The 15,491-nt window shown below is 36.1% G+C and overlaps 1 protein-coding gene across 2 annotated transcripts in view; it reads right to left on the bottom strand.

Annotated features, from left to right (window-relative positions):
- LOC103706372 (callose synthase 10) overlaps window positions 1–15,491 on the bottom strand; it is a 61,679-nt gene that overhangs the window by 38,667 nt on the left and 7,521 nt on the right. For both annotated transcript variants that reach the window (XM_026804395.2, XM_008790448.4), the window contains exons 7-12: window positions 12,334–12,423; window positions 7,769–7,866; window positions 7,574–7,691; window positions 6,512–6,640; window positions 1,803–1,879; window positions 1,644–1,725 (exon numbers count right to left, since the gene is read on the bottom strand). In XM_026804395.2, coding sequence (XP_026660196.2) covers window positions 1,644–1,725; window positions 1,803–1,879; window positions 6,512–6,640; window positions 7,574–7,691; window positions 7,769–7,866; window positions 12,334–12,423 — 594 coding nt within the window. The remainder of the gene's footprint in view (window positions 1–1,643; window positions 1,726–1,802; window positions 1,880–6,511; window positions 6,641–7,573; window positions 7,692–7,768; window positions 7,867–12,333; window positions 12,424–15,491) is intronic.

Raw genomic sequence — 15,491 nt, 5'->3', positions numbered from 1 at the left:
AAATCTTTGCCACTATAACTTCATCATAGTATCTCCACAAAGTTCACTGTTAAAACGTTACCATGTTGCATCTTATTAAATTTTCAAAATTTCCCAACTGATAAACAAAAGACGAGAGAAAGATAAAGAATAACATAAATTATGACTCAAGCATGACCTGATTGTACTACCAAAATAATCATGACCCCATCGAGCTGCAATCACACTTGCGAGGACACTGCATCGGCAAGCATGTCTCAAAACTTCTATCCAAATTCGACATCAACAAAACTACTTAGAGATACTTTCTTGTTAAGAGATGGAGCATATCAGCTGAAGAACGAGCTGTGGGTTCATGGTGGAACCAAAAATTGTATTCAAGAGTGTAGCAATATAACAAACAATGGAAATGTACATTAAGCATCACTAAATGTCAAAGTTCACGAGGTTCACCAGCTTGAGAATACTAATCCCAAGAGGTGATCGCATTATTTGGCTGCAAATCACCAGCCTTTGTGACCTCTATATATCATGAAAACAATTTCAATTTTGTTATGCCTATTATATTTGTAAGAACAATAACATAAATGCATATAAACACAAACACTAACATTTAATTCCATGTTACCACATTAAGCTCTAGGGTATCTTTCATGTCACTTACCAACAACATGGCACCAGCGACATCTATTTACACATTAATAAACTGATAAGGAAAAGACAAAAGGTCCCATCAGGTTTATCTTAAGGAAAACACATCAATAAACTGATAAGGAAAAGACATTAACTAATAGACTATATGGAAAATACTAAAGCATAACAGAAGACATCATGGTTTATCTTATGATATCCATATAAGGTCCAATCAGGAAAAGAGCAGCAGCATTGCAAGCATGTGATGCTAAAGGCGGTGTACATTGCTTAGTAAACTTAATATTTGAAATAATGAAACTGACGAGCATATTTGATTCCGAAGGAAATAAGATCTAGCTCAGCAAGGAACAGAAAATGTAAGTTCACAAATTTAAGAAAATGCTGGAATGCAGATCAGTAAAGTAGGACAAAGGACAACTAAACATAAACATAATTATATTAAACATGTGATCATGGCCCAGAAAAGTAACATTTAAAAATTAATCTTCACGTGACATTAATAGTCAATTACTGAAAAGTGTTGTTTCTTGGTAAGTCATGGTAGAGTATTTAAACCATGTAAATGAATATTATAGACAAATCAAGGATCTTTTGTTAAATTTGACACTCGACAAGCTACAAAAATGATCAGTGGTATAACATAAAAACCATCAGAATCATCAATAATAGAACCTAGCCTACAAAAGAGAATGAAGGACAAACTGTTTAATGAGAGATTTCTCCAAAAACAATGTCAGACTGCTACAAGCAGAAAAAATCAAAAGCAAAATTGTTATTTTTTATGGTTTGATAAAGCAGGTAGGCCATAACAGGTTAAACTGGCTAGACTGGTACAGATCTGCATGAAACCACAACCCAAATTAATTGTTTTGGTATGGTAAGACCCGTAACCAGAAAACATTTGAACTAAATTTGCTTGAAAACCATCATGGATTAGACCTAACAAATACCATAATAGCATTTATCTGTGTCCCCAACTATTTGGATGCTAAAACATGTTCGTAACATACCCTCTTCCATCCTTTCTTTGGCTTCCGCAGAAACGAAGAGTCCTTCTTTGGTGGCCACCGCAGCTCAAAACATGAAGGTGACCTACAGGTTCAGCACAAGTAAGGAAATGAAATATTAACTTGAACATAAGCTAGAATAAGCAATGGAAAAAGGAACACCAGAAATATTCATTAAAATCATCATAATTCCGCCAAGCAGAGTGCGCAGCTTTTCCATTGTTATTTCTAGCAGCTTCCTGAAGATCAAAACAAACATCACTAATAAGAAATGCAAACAAAGTAATAGAATAAATTTAAATTGCTTCAATGCCCTCTGACAATTCAACCTATACAATTGTCACAAACATAAAATTGAAAGACAAGAAATACTTTTTGATTTGCATACTACAAGGGGAAATAGTAACTGAAACTATGAATTTGCTGAAGGCACAAGTCCCATTAAACTATGTACCAGGATACCAGCTGAAGTTACATCCTTGAGGAAATTATAAAACTCAAACTTGTAGCACAAAAACACGTAGGAAGCTAAAAAAACAAAATTCATACACAAGAATAACATTGACCAGGAGTGATGGCTTCTCTACTCTGAATTCCAAGCTCATAAAAAAATAAAGTTGGGAGAAAATACAAGAAATTAGGAGGCAACTAAAGAAGCAACAGTTCAACCAAATACGATGAGTTTTAACCAAGGATTGCTGAATCGAGCCGAACCGGCCGGATCAGCCCGAACCGAGTCGATCTGGTCTCCGACCGGGTTGGTTCTCCAACGAAAAACGGTTCGGGCCCCCTAGGGGCCGAAACCTAACTAGATGCGGCCGGAACCGACCGGAACCGCCCAGAATCAGGCGGAACCGTCCGGAACCAGCCAGAACCGGACGGTTCCGTCCGATTCGACTCGAATTCGGTGTGAAACGGTCTGTTCGCACAGGATCCAGGTCCCCGCTGTGGAGTTGTGGCAATTGTCACAGCTTGGTTTGGTTCGGTTCGAACAGGTACCAAATCGTACCGGTCGCTGACCGGTATGGATTTCAGTATCGATATGACAAACCTTGGTTTTAACATTAATCTAATTCTAGATTGTTGATAGGTTAATTGGGTCACAGTACAGTATATAGAGCATAAGCATTAGATCCTACAATTTCCCCAGCAATAAACTGAGAAGGAGAGAAAATGCCAGACTCCATAGACGAATCCGATGTGGCACCCACACCTTAAAATACGCAAGAGGAGAAGGGAGAAAAATATCAGTGCATTACATGTATTACTCCTCAGTCACAAATCTTCAAACCTAAACTTCATCATTTAATAAAATCAAATTTTCTAGCATAAAATTAATTTCTCTATGTAATGGAACTCCACAAACACATGGAAACTGGACACGATAAAGCCGATGTGGTGCCAAAACCTTAAATATGCTAAAATATGCTAGACGACAAAAAGACTTTTCGGCTTTTTTTCCTCATTTTTTGGTTTCTACTATGAATCTTAAATTTTTTTCTTTCTATCCTAGAAATCTGGACTTTTCTGAACATCTCAATGGACACAAACATTAATTTTCTAATAAAATCAAGAACTCTAAAATAAAAATAATACAAAAATAATAAACAGATCATAACCATTGATATTTTAAGATTTACAATATATACATATATGCTCCCGCAGGCATAGCACATGCCAGATGCTAGTTCAGTATAATGTATGCAACAAATTGATTGCCTCTAGGCCTAATTTTCTAGTTTATTTATTTTACTTGTACAACTTGCAATATCTGTATGATTGTGTACTTAGTGTTGCACTTAATAAAATTATAAAAAAATAGTAGTAGCAAATTAGAGCCCAAGGGTCAGCAAAACAAGTAGCGGTAATGACCCGCTTTTACCTTCGAGTGACAATAACCTTTAAACCATTTCGAATTTTTGAGTGAGACCACTTTCACACACATTTCGAGGTCCACGGAACAAGTATAAATTTGACCTATTTAGAACTAAAATGAGGGAGTTATGATTCTTCGAAGTTGACCTATGGCACAATCCAAGCTTGATGGGCTCCACCCAAATTTTGGGCCAATGGAAAAAAATCTGGCAAGAAGTCCTGGATAATTCGTGAAGGAGAGAAAGAATAGGGTACAAGGGTAGCAAAGAAATCAAGGAAGATAATGATTAATCAAAGTGATTCCTACTCAGGACATTAGGTTCTTAGAAGAAGAATGATATTCGAGAGGGATTCACTGATTAAGATACGCATCATTTCACAATTCATTAAGAAATTATTCTTCTAGAAGTAAAGAAATAAAAGGGGCTTCAGCTATTAGAGTTCTCGAAATAGAAATTAGATTGGTATCCTATTGTACGCAATGTTGAATGCATTCAATTGAACCCCTACATTTGTTGACCAAGAGTTACACTTTTGCCGCGATTTTTTTCATTTGTATTAAGGCAACAGATAGAACTTTAAATTTGGAGAGTAACAAGATGCAATTCTCTTTCTAAGGGATTATTTTATATTTATTTTGGAGGAGCTGTTTTGCAAGGTAGTATACTTAAAGGCCAAATTAGCGCTTCTTATCGTCTAGACTAGAAGATTTTTGAACCCAAGTTTTTATGGATTAAAGTCATGTAAGCGAAGTGCTTTCAGCAAGGTTTCAAATACCATAGGACGGGCCATCCCTGTTGCTCTAAGGAACAGGATGCCATATCTCCCAACACTTGAGACGAATATCCTGCTCCGTCCCAGTCCATTTCTCAACTCATTCCATCTCAACAGTTGGGACTGTGCCCCATCTCAACACTTGGGCCAGTGGGATGCCCATCATCCCACCGGTATTTAATACCTTGACTACCACATTCAGTTACACCCAAAAAAAAAAAACAATCCTTAGCCAAGCTTTTGCAGCAAACTTTCTCTGCTGCCAGCAATGGAAGATTTGTGGTAATAATACATTTAGTCACTTTTTAATGTGTGTGTTGAGGTTCTGATAGTTGGACCATAGAAAGCTTTAATAAGGGTTGCCACGGTGAGGGATTATGCTAAAGAATAGTAGAGCTTGTTAGTCTAATATAATACGCAACATCGGATGCTATTCCTTGGATATAGTTTTAAATGATTCTCTTTCTAAGACTTCATTGAGAGCTATTTAAGGTCATCTAGAGGCTACTAGTGGCTGGTCTACCAGCGGAGTAAGAGTTGTAAGTAGATATTCATCACACCAACTCTTTTCTTTTCCTTCATTACTGTGCAAAGTTATTCTTCATTATATTATGTATCTACATGACAAAATCAGATTGTGTATATGAGATCCTCTGGATTTATAGAAGTGTTTTGCTATCAACTTTTGTTTAGTTTGAGCACTTCTGGGTCAAGCATCTTCTTTACGGACTTGAAATTTGACAATCAAAATTAATGCACACGACATGTTGAGCACTTCTCGGTGTTTTGGCTTGATACCGGTTTTCTCATGTCAAAACTATGTACGACCATTGCCCTGGCCAGCAGGAATGGGGTTGTTGGCCTTGGTACCAATGTTATGTAGTACCTAAATCATGGGAGTTTGTGTGTCTTATTTTGGTGAGGTCTGTTTAAACTGTGCCTCAAATCAGGGGATATTATATGCCCATGGGCATCAATGTATAAAGAGTCTGTTTCATATTTAATCCATGTATGTTCTAACCTAAGTACCTAACTCTTCCCACGTTAATAAATTTAATTTGTAAACTTTTATGTAAACTTTTGAGACAGTCTTCTTTCTAAGATTGAAGCAAACTCCAGCACTTCTTTAATTACTTGTGATGACCCTCTCAGAAAAAAATAAATATATATTTTAGTACCAAATTTCCATTTTCTTGCTTGATTATATTTGTTGTCTTAAAAATGTTTGCTTACTAGGCTGTAAAGAACGGATGTTATTTATTATTATAGAATGATGTTAGAATTAGGGCTTTTAGCAGCTGCTTGAGAAGGATAGATGATCAGTTTACTGGAACTGCATAAAGGGATACTCATTCTTTATTTTAGTTTTGACCATCAAACTGTAGTTTGGATGGCACCACCTCTTTCCAATTGAGCAAGAGGTCGAGGGTTCAATTCTAGTTGGAGCAGCCCTCAGGAAGTGGGGTGGGAATAAGGGCACAGAGGTGGGGATTAGCCCCTCCTAATCTCAAATATATACATATATTAGTTTTGACAAACAATTGTGGACATGATTATTTCTCTACGATCTTGTTCTTTGTAGTTTTAGAGAGACAAACTACCTTTCCAGAAATTGTTTAGTTTGAATTTCTAAGTGTTTTGTATTGAGATATATCATGTAAATATTGGTTTCAATGAATGCTTATAATATTAAGGACTTAGTAGCTTTGAATACCTTTTCTTTCGAATGATATTAACAAATTTGATAGTTTTAAATTAATACAATGCAGAAAGATATTTGGAGTAATGCTTGTTTTGTAGTTAACTTCTTGATATTTGATTATTATGTTACATTCTGGACAATTAGTGTTTTTAGTTACAGGTCGTGACATTGTAGGTGTCAGAAATACAATTTTGAAACTAGTGCAAGCACAAGTAAAGCAAGTAGTTGTGAAAATAAAAGAAAGGAACTCTTCAAAATTTTAAAAGACAATTTAATTTGCCATAAAAAAAAACATGCTAACAAATATAAAAAAATATGATCTATTTCTTCATTAAAACTCTCACAATAACAACCATCTCAACAAATAAAAGAATGCAAATAGTTATGAAGCTGTATGGCTATTTGCTGCGTGCCCTAAAAAGCAGAAAAATAACAATGCTTCTAACATGTTCTATAAAATAGCATCAGCATAGAGGATAGAAAAAGCTTTTTAGTTTGTGATCCAAGAGAAAGCACCCACCGCTGCAATAGTCTCATAAATAGGAGAAATAATTTCTCTGAGATATGAAACAGAAGCATCACTACCAGTACAGCTTTTTGCAGGAACAGCTTCAGGTGAATCTAAGATCGCATCCAATTCCTTTGCCATCTGCAAAATACAACCGTTTTAAACATGGTTTCAGTTAATTGATAACAGACATGTATAAACAAGTCTAAAGTTCATAAGTCAATATCCAGGTATTACATGATGAATGAGAAGAGAACAGAAAGCTCTGATTTTACTCAGATGTTTACAAGTTATACAATCCAATAAGGATCATCATCCTCATTATAATAGGGCTGGGGTTGCAGAATCTACTTTATTTTCACATTTTTCCAAACCACCTTTTCTTTTCTACATGAGAAAATGGTTCATTTTGAACTTACTGGACCATTATGCCCAAAGCCTCCAATGAATGCACAAAGTTAGATCATTAGTTGCACGTGGGAAGTTGATTATTAGAAATGTCTTCCTCTCTCTCGTAATAGTGATCATGGAAGCAGACAGCATATGTAATTGACATGTAAAATGCTCTTACAGAAGTCATGAGGGCAAGGACAATATAACCCCGTAAAGTCCAACATGGAGAAAAAAGAAAAGAAAAGAGCTGTGGAAATTCCAAAAATACAAATAAAAGAAAGCAAAATGAATTTGCACCGACCTTTTAACATCCACATTTGCAATACATACATACATACACACACACACACATATATGTGTATGTATGTGTGTGTGTGTGTCAAATATATATATAAAGGGAAAAAGACTTTTTTTGGAAGAAAGATCAAGGGAAAGAACATAAAGAACTGAGATCATATATCAAAAGAAAGTTAAAATCAAAATGCAAGATGACAACCAAAAATTCCATGAACAAAATTCTAATGTAGAACATTGAAAACAAACATTAAGCTTACAACAACAGCAGAGGATTATGAATTTTTAAAATGCATTATGCATCATATCCTATACTGCAAAGATTTAAATCTCAAAAAGAAATAATAAGCCATGAAAACAAAACAAGCAAGTATAACAAATACTCACATTGTGAAATATGTAACAAATGCATTCAGGAAGAAATCGAACATTGGCAGCTTCTCCCCAGATAACAAAGTACAATGAAATCAAAATGAGCTTCCTGTTTTTATTCAATGCTTCCAAGCTACAATTAAGCCAAAAACTTGTCAATAAATCACATAACCAGCAAACATCTCCAAGAAGTAAAATTTCAGTTGCTACCTGTTCCATACAATCCGTATGCCCAAATATCTACACCATTTGATATAGTTGTCCAAAACTTTACGAAAAACTTCAGTAATAGCCTTCTCATCAATTTTCTGCATTTCAGAAATAGTAAAAGAAGCCAGCAAAATTGTTTGCATCACAATGTGTACCAATAATCAGATTTCGCAAGTAATGAGGTAGATTTTATGCATTCCAGAAACTATTTATTTAATTTTATAACATTTAAGAGTAAATGAAAGGAGAGCAAGCACATGTTCACTGTCCTTACATTTGAGCAGTCAGCAGTGCCCATGTCGCAGTTATAATCTTGGTTAGAGTTATAATTAGTGCCCTCCAATATCAACTCCCATTCACTAAATGAACACATCGTGGATTGAGAAAATTGGAGGGACTAATGGACAGACAAAAATGCAGCAACTAGGGAAATGAAGTATTAAAGACACATTAATTGTACAGAAATTTAACAAGTGACAGGGATACAAACAACTCCTTATACACCAATACAATAAAAAAATATTCACTTAATACTCAACTAGCACCATAATCTGCAAAAAATGATATCATTAAATCAATTATAGAGAAATAAACTGATTATATGCAACTGAGGTATAAAAAAAAAAGTGAGTAAACGAACCAATTTAAGCTATAAACCACCCACTCAATCTTCTATGAACCTTTCAAGAAGAAAGTATATCATATCACCCACCGTTTGACTGATCCAATACGAACAAAAGATGCTATAGAGCTTGTATGTCCCCAAGTGTTCACAAAGGTGCACACAAGCCAAGCCAGGCCGAAGAGTAGGCTGCTCAGGCTCGGCTGGCTATATAAAAGGACTAATCAAGCTTGAGAAGAGTATTAGTATATAAAGGCCATCAAATCACTTAAAATTTTTCTTTCAAAAAAAAGATTTGAATACATTCTACTCTTTAAATAAAACAAAAAGGTAATAATCAAACTTACCACTAAAATATGGCATTTGAACCTTGTATAATGACACACCTCAGTATTCAAATCTATTTGGCTTTAGCAAATGATAAACTTAAGGTGGAGACTAATTCAGGAGAAAAAGGTAGCATTAAACTACTATTTTGAAAAGTGCACACCTGCACCACTATGCATAGTTTCACAGCAGCCAGCATAGTTTGTATGGAATATGCAATTTCATGTATCATGCAAACCCAAACATTCAAAGAGCACAACATAAGTGTATACACACACACACACTGACAAAACACAAAAGAACATAAACCTTTATTTGTTTGACCCTATCTTCTTCGCTTAAGAAGCACATTCAATTACTTACAGTAACCCAGTCCACATAATAGAGTGGTTTCAACGTGTTGAAATGTTTAAAAACAAGTTTTTCTGAAGTCCAAGTGATATACCTAATGTTAGCAATTGAAGGAGCATGCAACTAAACTAAGAAGATTGCAAAGCCCCAATGCCCATTCTCTCTTCTTCGACCTCTTCATTCTACCATTAGTGCTAATTTCCATCTTTTTTCCAGTCTCTTTCTCCTTTTAGAAAAATCTATGAGAAGTTTACCATAGAAATTTCCTAAAATAATTACAAACAAAAGCATCTCAATCAAATAATTACAAACATCATTGACGAAAATTCAAGGGCCATCGCTTGGTGCACTGGTAAAGACTTGGGCTGAAAAGTGCAATAGGGCGGTTTCGAGTCCTAGGGCAATTATATTGTGCAAAATAAAAAAAGGGACAAAGGTTAGGATTGTCCCCAGTTTGCCCCTCCCAAGATCTCGGATTGCTAGGACAATGACGAGGTAATGGCCCTTTTTTCAATTTTTTAATGAGGATAACTCAAAATCAAGGTTCACCGTACTGTACCGAATTGGGCGATACGGAACGTACCATACCATACCAATTCAGTATCAATACACGGTAAGAGAGGCCAACTGATACTCAGTAAGTCGAACTGACTCCGTACCGTACCAACACAGTGATAGTGTGGCACTGGTACAGTACCGAAACGGCGTACAAGTCAAAAGAAAACACCAATAGTGGAAAGTGGTAACACAATATGAGGCATACAAGGATAAATTGGAAAGTAAAAAAAACGACCAAGAATACGAAGCCACCTCTCTATTCTAAAGAAAATATACATTCACCCAGAAAATGGCCTTAAAGGAATCAACAACACCAACAAGATAAAGCACATTCAAAACAAAAGAAAGAGTAGGGTTCATGATTATCCACATACAACTCTTATTCCTCTTGCAATCCAGCCACTAAAAGCCTTCAAGGGTTCTCAAATGGCTCTCAAATTAAATCCTAGAAAGATTATTACCTAAAGCTATGTTCAACAAATAATACCCAAAATTGTCTATCACATCTAACCGACACTAACTAGTTTTCCCACTTCATAGCATAATCCCTTATCATCTAAACCTTTAAAGACTGCTTCTATGGTCCAATATTGACTCCATCACCACCCCAAGCATCCCCAAACATCTAGGCATCCAATATAAGCATGCATTCCTGAAGTCATATTTGCATCTCTAAATGATGAAGGCCTATTACGTGCCATATCCTCCTATAACCAGAAAAACACATACTTAAGACCTTAGAAAATCATGTGCTAAAATAACTAATTTAAAATTATACAGAATATGCTAGTCAGCTCTAACCATCCCAAGCCTTACCAATATGACAAATACACATCTAACACTACAACCACTATGGATCATACATCTATGTCCCATATATCGCACACTAACACTAATAGTACACAAAATCACCAGACTAAACTCACAACTGCATGGATCCTAACATATGGGACACTAGTGTACTATTAGTGTTAGCATGTGTTGGAGGGAACTTGGATACTTAAATAGGGCCAAGGATTCCAATTACCCACATTCTGGCTAGCTTTGTTTGCAAGAAACCCTAGGTTGTTACAAATAGTATCGCACCCAAACTAGCCCACATTCCATGTGTCACTAGGGGCCACTGCAGCATAGACCCTTTTGGACAAACCAAGAGCCAATCATTGTGTTCGTGATTTGTTTGTGATTGGACTCATCCCTTAGCAAGAAAGCAAGGGCAAAATGTTGGGTGCTACATGAGGAACTGTTTAGGCATGACTTTTAGTCCCACATTGGTTTTGCATTAGGAAGAACTTAGATACTTAAACGGTGCTTAGCACCCCAATTTGTAACTTTCTAGCTAGCCCATGTTGGATGAGGTCTTGAATAGTTTCCAAAAAAATAAGGAACAAAACTTACCACTAATAAAATAGGGCGGCCCTGTGTACAAGGCTCCCGCCAATGCAGGGTTGGGGAGGGTCAAATGTATGTAGGCTCATCCCCGCATGCAGAGAAGCTATTTCCATATATTTCCATGTTTCAAAACCGTGACATGCAGAACACATTGGAGCAACCTTATCATTGTACCAAAGCACACCCTCCAAAACTTACCACTGATCAAATACATAAAAATCATAACCAACATAATCTCAAAGAATAACTAAAAGATTCATTCATCTAATCTCTTGCACAGAGAGAAGACTAAACAGAGATAGAATTAAGCATTTACCAGAAAAGATCTTGACCATTAAACCTCAATGGTGCAATTTGCATGAAATATACATCTTTTTTGAAACTATAGGGTCTTTTTCAAAATTTATTTCCTATTGCACAGGGCTGTCTGAATATTATTTTGCTTTTAGAAAGCTAATCATGACTCACATCTTGTCTAACAATTTTAAATTAAAAATCAACTGTGTACCATTTCGAGTCTAAGAAGTATTTTCTACTTGCCAGCATAGGATCCTAGAGGATTTCTGGATTTTTTGAAACTAAATATCTCTTTTTTGGTTGCAATGGAACTGAAAGAAGGGCAATTTGGTTATCAGAAGGCCCACCTACACAAGAGCATGTGGATTAGAAAGAAAGGTCTGGTCAGAAACCTTCTCCCCTTATAATAGTACAGATATTTCAATCATCCTAAAATCATCCTAGATCAGATGAAGATTGCAAATACACATTACTAAGTACTAACATAATTAAAATCCTCACTTGATAAAAACCCCAGAACATGACTTGTTTCCATGGAACCATAAGATGAATGAATATTGCTTGAAAACATCAATTTACAAGTTTCTCTGTGACTTCAGTTGCAGACCTTTAACTTCATATTTATAGCAAGGCTTCAAGTAAGTAGACTGCCAACTCAATTTCATACTTGGTAGGGAAGACAGTTGTAATCGTTATTCAATTTTAAAGACTGAACATCACTCTTCACACCCAAACAAGGAAATAGCATGTGAAACCTAGCAATGGCACTCATGGATGTCTGTCCAATGGACAGTTTCAGAACATGCAGTGATAATCAAAACACTATGCAGGTCTTCCAGCCAAGAGCAGCAGGATCAGAACTCAAACATTAAGAATTCAATAAAACCTACCAGAACATCAAACTCACATGGTTATAACTTTTGACAGCAGTTCATAAGTAAATTGATTGGTGCAGCAAACAAAACCAATACGGGGCTTTTAGATTTATGTTCAATATAGATAACAAGAAATTACGGACCGGTTCTGCCTCAACAGGTAAGCCAAGTCGTGCCTGAGCATTTGCAATGGTAAGAACAACATTTTCACGCTGGTTCTGAATGTTATCCCTCTGCACATACAGAATCAAATACGTCAGATAGTTAAAGACAAAATAGTTTTGAATACACCTCATGCATGTGAGAGGGACAGATGCCTATGATCCCCCATCTGATTAAAGCTTCTTTCAATTATTTAACTTCATACATACACTCCTAATTTCTCCCAACTCTCTATCCCCTTAAGAGCAAAAACCAAAACAAGGGGTGTATTTATTAAAAGATTTTAATCTATAAAGATGTGGAGATGGTAGCATCGGTCATTCGAGCCAAGGAAATTGCTCTACAATAGTAGAAATGAAACCAGAACAAAAGGAAGACATAATACACTACTGCAAGAACAAGACACGGAAAGAAAAATACACTTGATTTTAGCAATGTAATTAGTAATTACCTTCCTATATATCTCTGCCATTTCAACACCATGAATTTATCTTGCCAAATTAAATAAATATGGACTGCATGCAACTGACTCGTGCCAGTGGCTCATACACAGTTGCAGGTATATTATGATTGCTTGTTTACAGACTGGATGGTTGAGTTATACAATCTAGACTACCCAAAACTATATGAAAATTATACTACTCATTTCATGGATAAATATCAACAGGCAAAGGAAACCAGTTTGACTGACAACTGAATATGAAGGAGGTCAAACCTTTTCTCATTCAGGCTCTGGCCCAGCATTGGCAACATTTAGATCTATGCTCTGGCCGATGCTAACATGAATAGAAGTTGCAACAACAGATTCAAAAAAGTTTGCAGTAGGACCAAGGATTGCCCAAAACAGGAACCGTTGGCAACTAAGGACTCATAAAATCCAACCTCAAATAGTTGCAACAAGGTTTAATAGCTATGGTATGGTTGTCCACAGTTTACATTCATATTCATGTCAATAAAAGGCAACGAGAGACTAGAAGTTTGTAGTTGAAGGACATGATCACAAAACAGCAGAAAATAACATGCAAACATGAAATGCAGTCACCTGTTGCCTTCAGAAAATTTGGCTTGCAATGTAAGCTTTGCGTGTTTCTCAATCTTTTCCCACAGACAACTTTTTTTTTATTTTCATTTATTCTTTTCACCTTTTTTTTAGGATAAAATTTGCCACTCATACATTACATGGTAGATATACATCAACTAATACACATGATTCTGGGTTGGTTTTGGATTAGTTATCACATTCCTCTTCATAAGGATTTAGAAGCACATGCTTGGGAAACTAGGAAAGACAGAAAAAAGAGCACAATAAATAAAGGAAAACACCGTTGTCAGAGCAATTTTTGCCCCTTCATGCTCATTGATGGTTTTGCCCCACTAAAACAAGTGGGAGGAAAAGTTTTTAAAACACCAAAGTTACTCTCTCTTCAATGCCCCACCTTACCTCCTCCCTTTCCCTATTCAAGAACAGCATTCAAAGGGAAAATAAAAATAACAGAAAGGAAAACCTTCATTACCTTTTTACTATAACCAATTTCTCCTCCCCTATCTAACAATTTTTTTAATACCTTTTTGGAGAATACTCTTTCATTTGATCTCAAACCAGGTATATATGCCACATTAAAATATTTATTCTCATAAAAATTCTTTGCAAAATATCAATTATGTTACCATCACATTATCCTCCTGATTCATAAAATAAAGTATCAAAATATAATGCTAAAAGTAAAAAACTTAACATCATAGAAAATAAGTATACCGTTAGAATTTACCTTCTTAACTTAAATAAACATCGATACATTTTTTCAATCTCTATTTTTTCTCTTTGCAGCCCTCTATAACTTGGCTTCTTTGCTTGGTTAATTCCTTGCTTCTCAGCATCCTATTTCAATAAAACTACTCACCATTCCATCGTCGTTGTTGGTTAGTATGACTTTGTGTTTCATTCTTATAGATGTCAACTTACTCTCCATTATTCCATTCTCTCGCACACTTCGTCGTGCTGCCCTCTGCCTCGAAAACAATCCCATCCACCACCCATATTTCATATTGGTGCCATTTGAGTTCTGACAGCAAGGTTGGAGAACACAGAGTTTCCAATCATATCTAACAAGAAGTTTGTAAAGCCTATATCAGACCTCTAGGCTGAGACATGGTCTTGGCTGGATATCTGAATTCTCAAGGCTTATGTTCAGATCTTAACCAGAACTGAGGTTTTCGAGCAGCTGTGAAATGCCAGAGCTGATTTCCATCTGTATCCAAGGTTTTGGCTAAAGTTCAAATGGCTGCTCTGAAGGTGCTCTCATAATCCACTATTTTCTAGACCTTGCTTCCAGCACGGTCTCACCTTCATCGCTGAGCTCCAATGCGAATGCATGCTCTTGTTCTTGAATAAACCGAATCTAATGCTGGGGCTGAAGCAATTAGTGTTGGTGCTGGGGATTGGGCTGGGGAAGACCAAGCTCTGCTGAACTTCGTGTTTTCTCCCCCATTCCCCAGAGAACCATCTTGAGAGTAGTTTTCTTTTGCTTGCAACTCCACAAGAGAAAGGGAAGGACAGACTGATCGATTGCAGTACACAAGAAAAGGGCTTTTCTGGTATTATGTTAAAAACTCTTCACTTTCTCTTGTTTTAAGAGGGCAAGACCATCAATAGACTCAAAAGCTATGTTCATGGGTTCAGGAATGAGGAACAGATGCAGGTATTGGTCTGGAGGTCAGGTCCAATATCTCAATTAACAGGGACCCAACAAGAAAAGGATCCAAAACTGGGTACAGGTACAAGGACATGTCATCTTGGCCATGTCTTGTTTAAGTTTTAGTTCATGTTGCATATTTTGTACACATTTATCCCTTGCTATACACAGTTATGTCTATTTTATATAAATTTACTTTTTGGTTTACATGAGGGTCAAGGACCGACAAATAACTTTTAATAAAAACCAAGAATTGGGATAAATAATTGTATCGATTTTCCTTAATGATGAATAAGTATGAAACAGGCACTGAAGCTTACTTTGTTAGCTTAAAAAGCTGCCGTCCCAGCTTCCCATCTATGTTTCATTTGCAACCCGTTTGCATCTTATGTTTTTATTAAACCATAACCCACCCCCAGGCTCCTCCACTTTCCCCTTTCTCATTT

The sequence above is a fragment of the Phoenix dactylifera genome, chromosome 17 (genome assembly GCF_009389715.1).
Source record: "Phoenix dactylifera cultivar Barhee BC4 chromosome 17, palm_55x_up_171113_PBpolish2nd_filt_p, whole genome shotgun sequence".
NCBI classification, from domain to species: Eukaryota; Viridiplantae; Streptophyta; class Magnoliopsida; order Arecales; family Arecaceae; genus Phoenix; species Phoenix dactylifera.
This window is presented reverse-complemented; position numbering and strand designations above follow the sequence as displayed.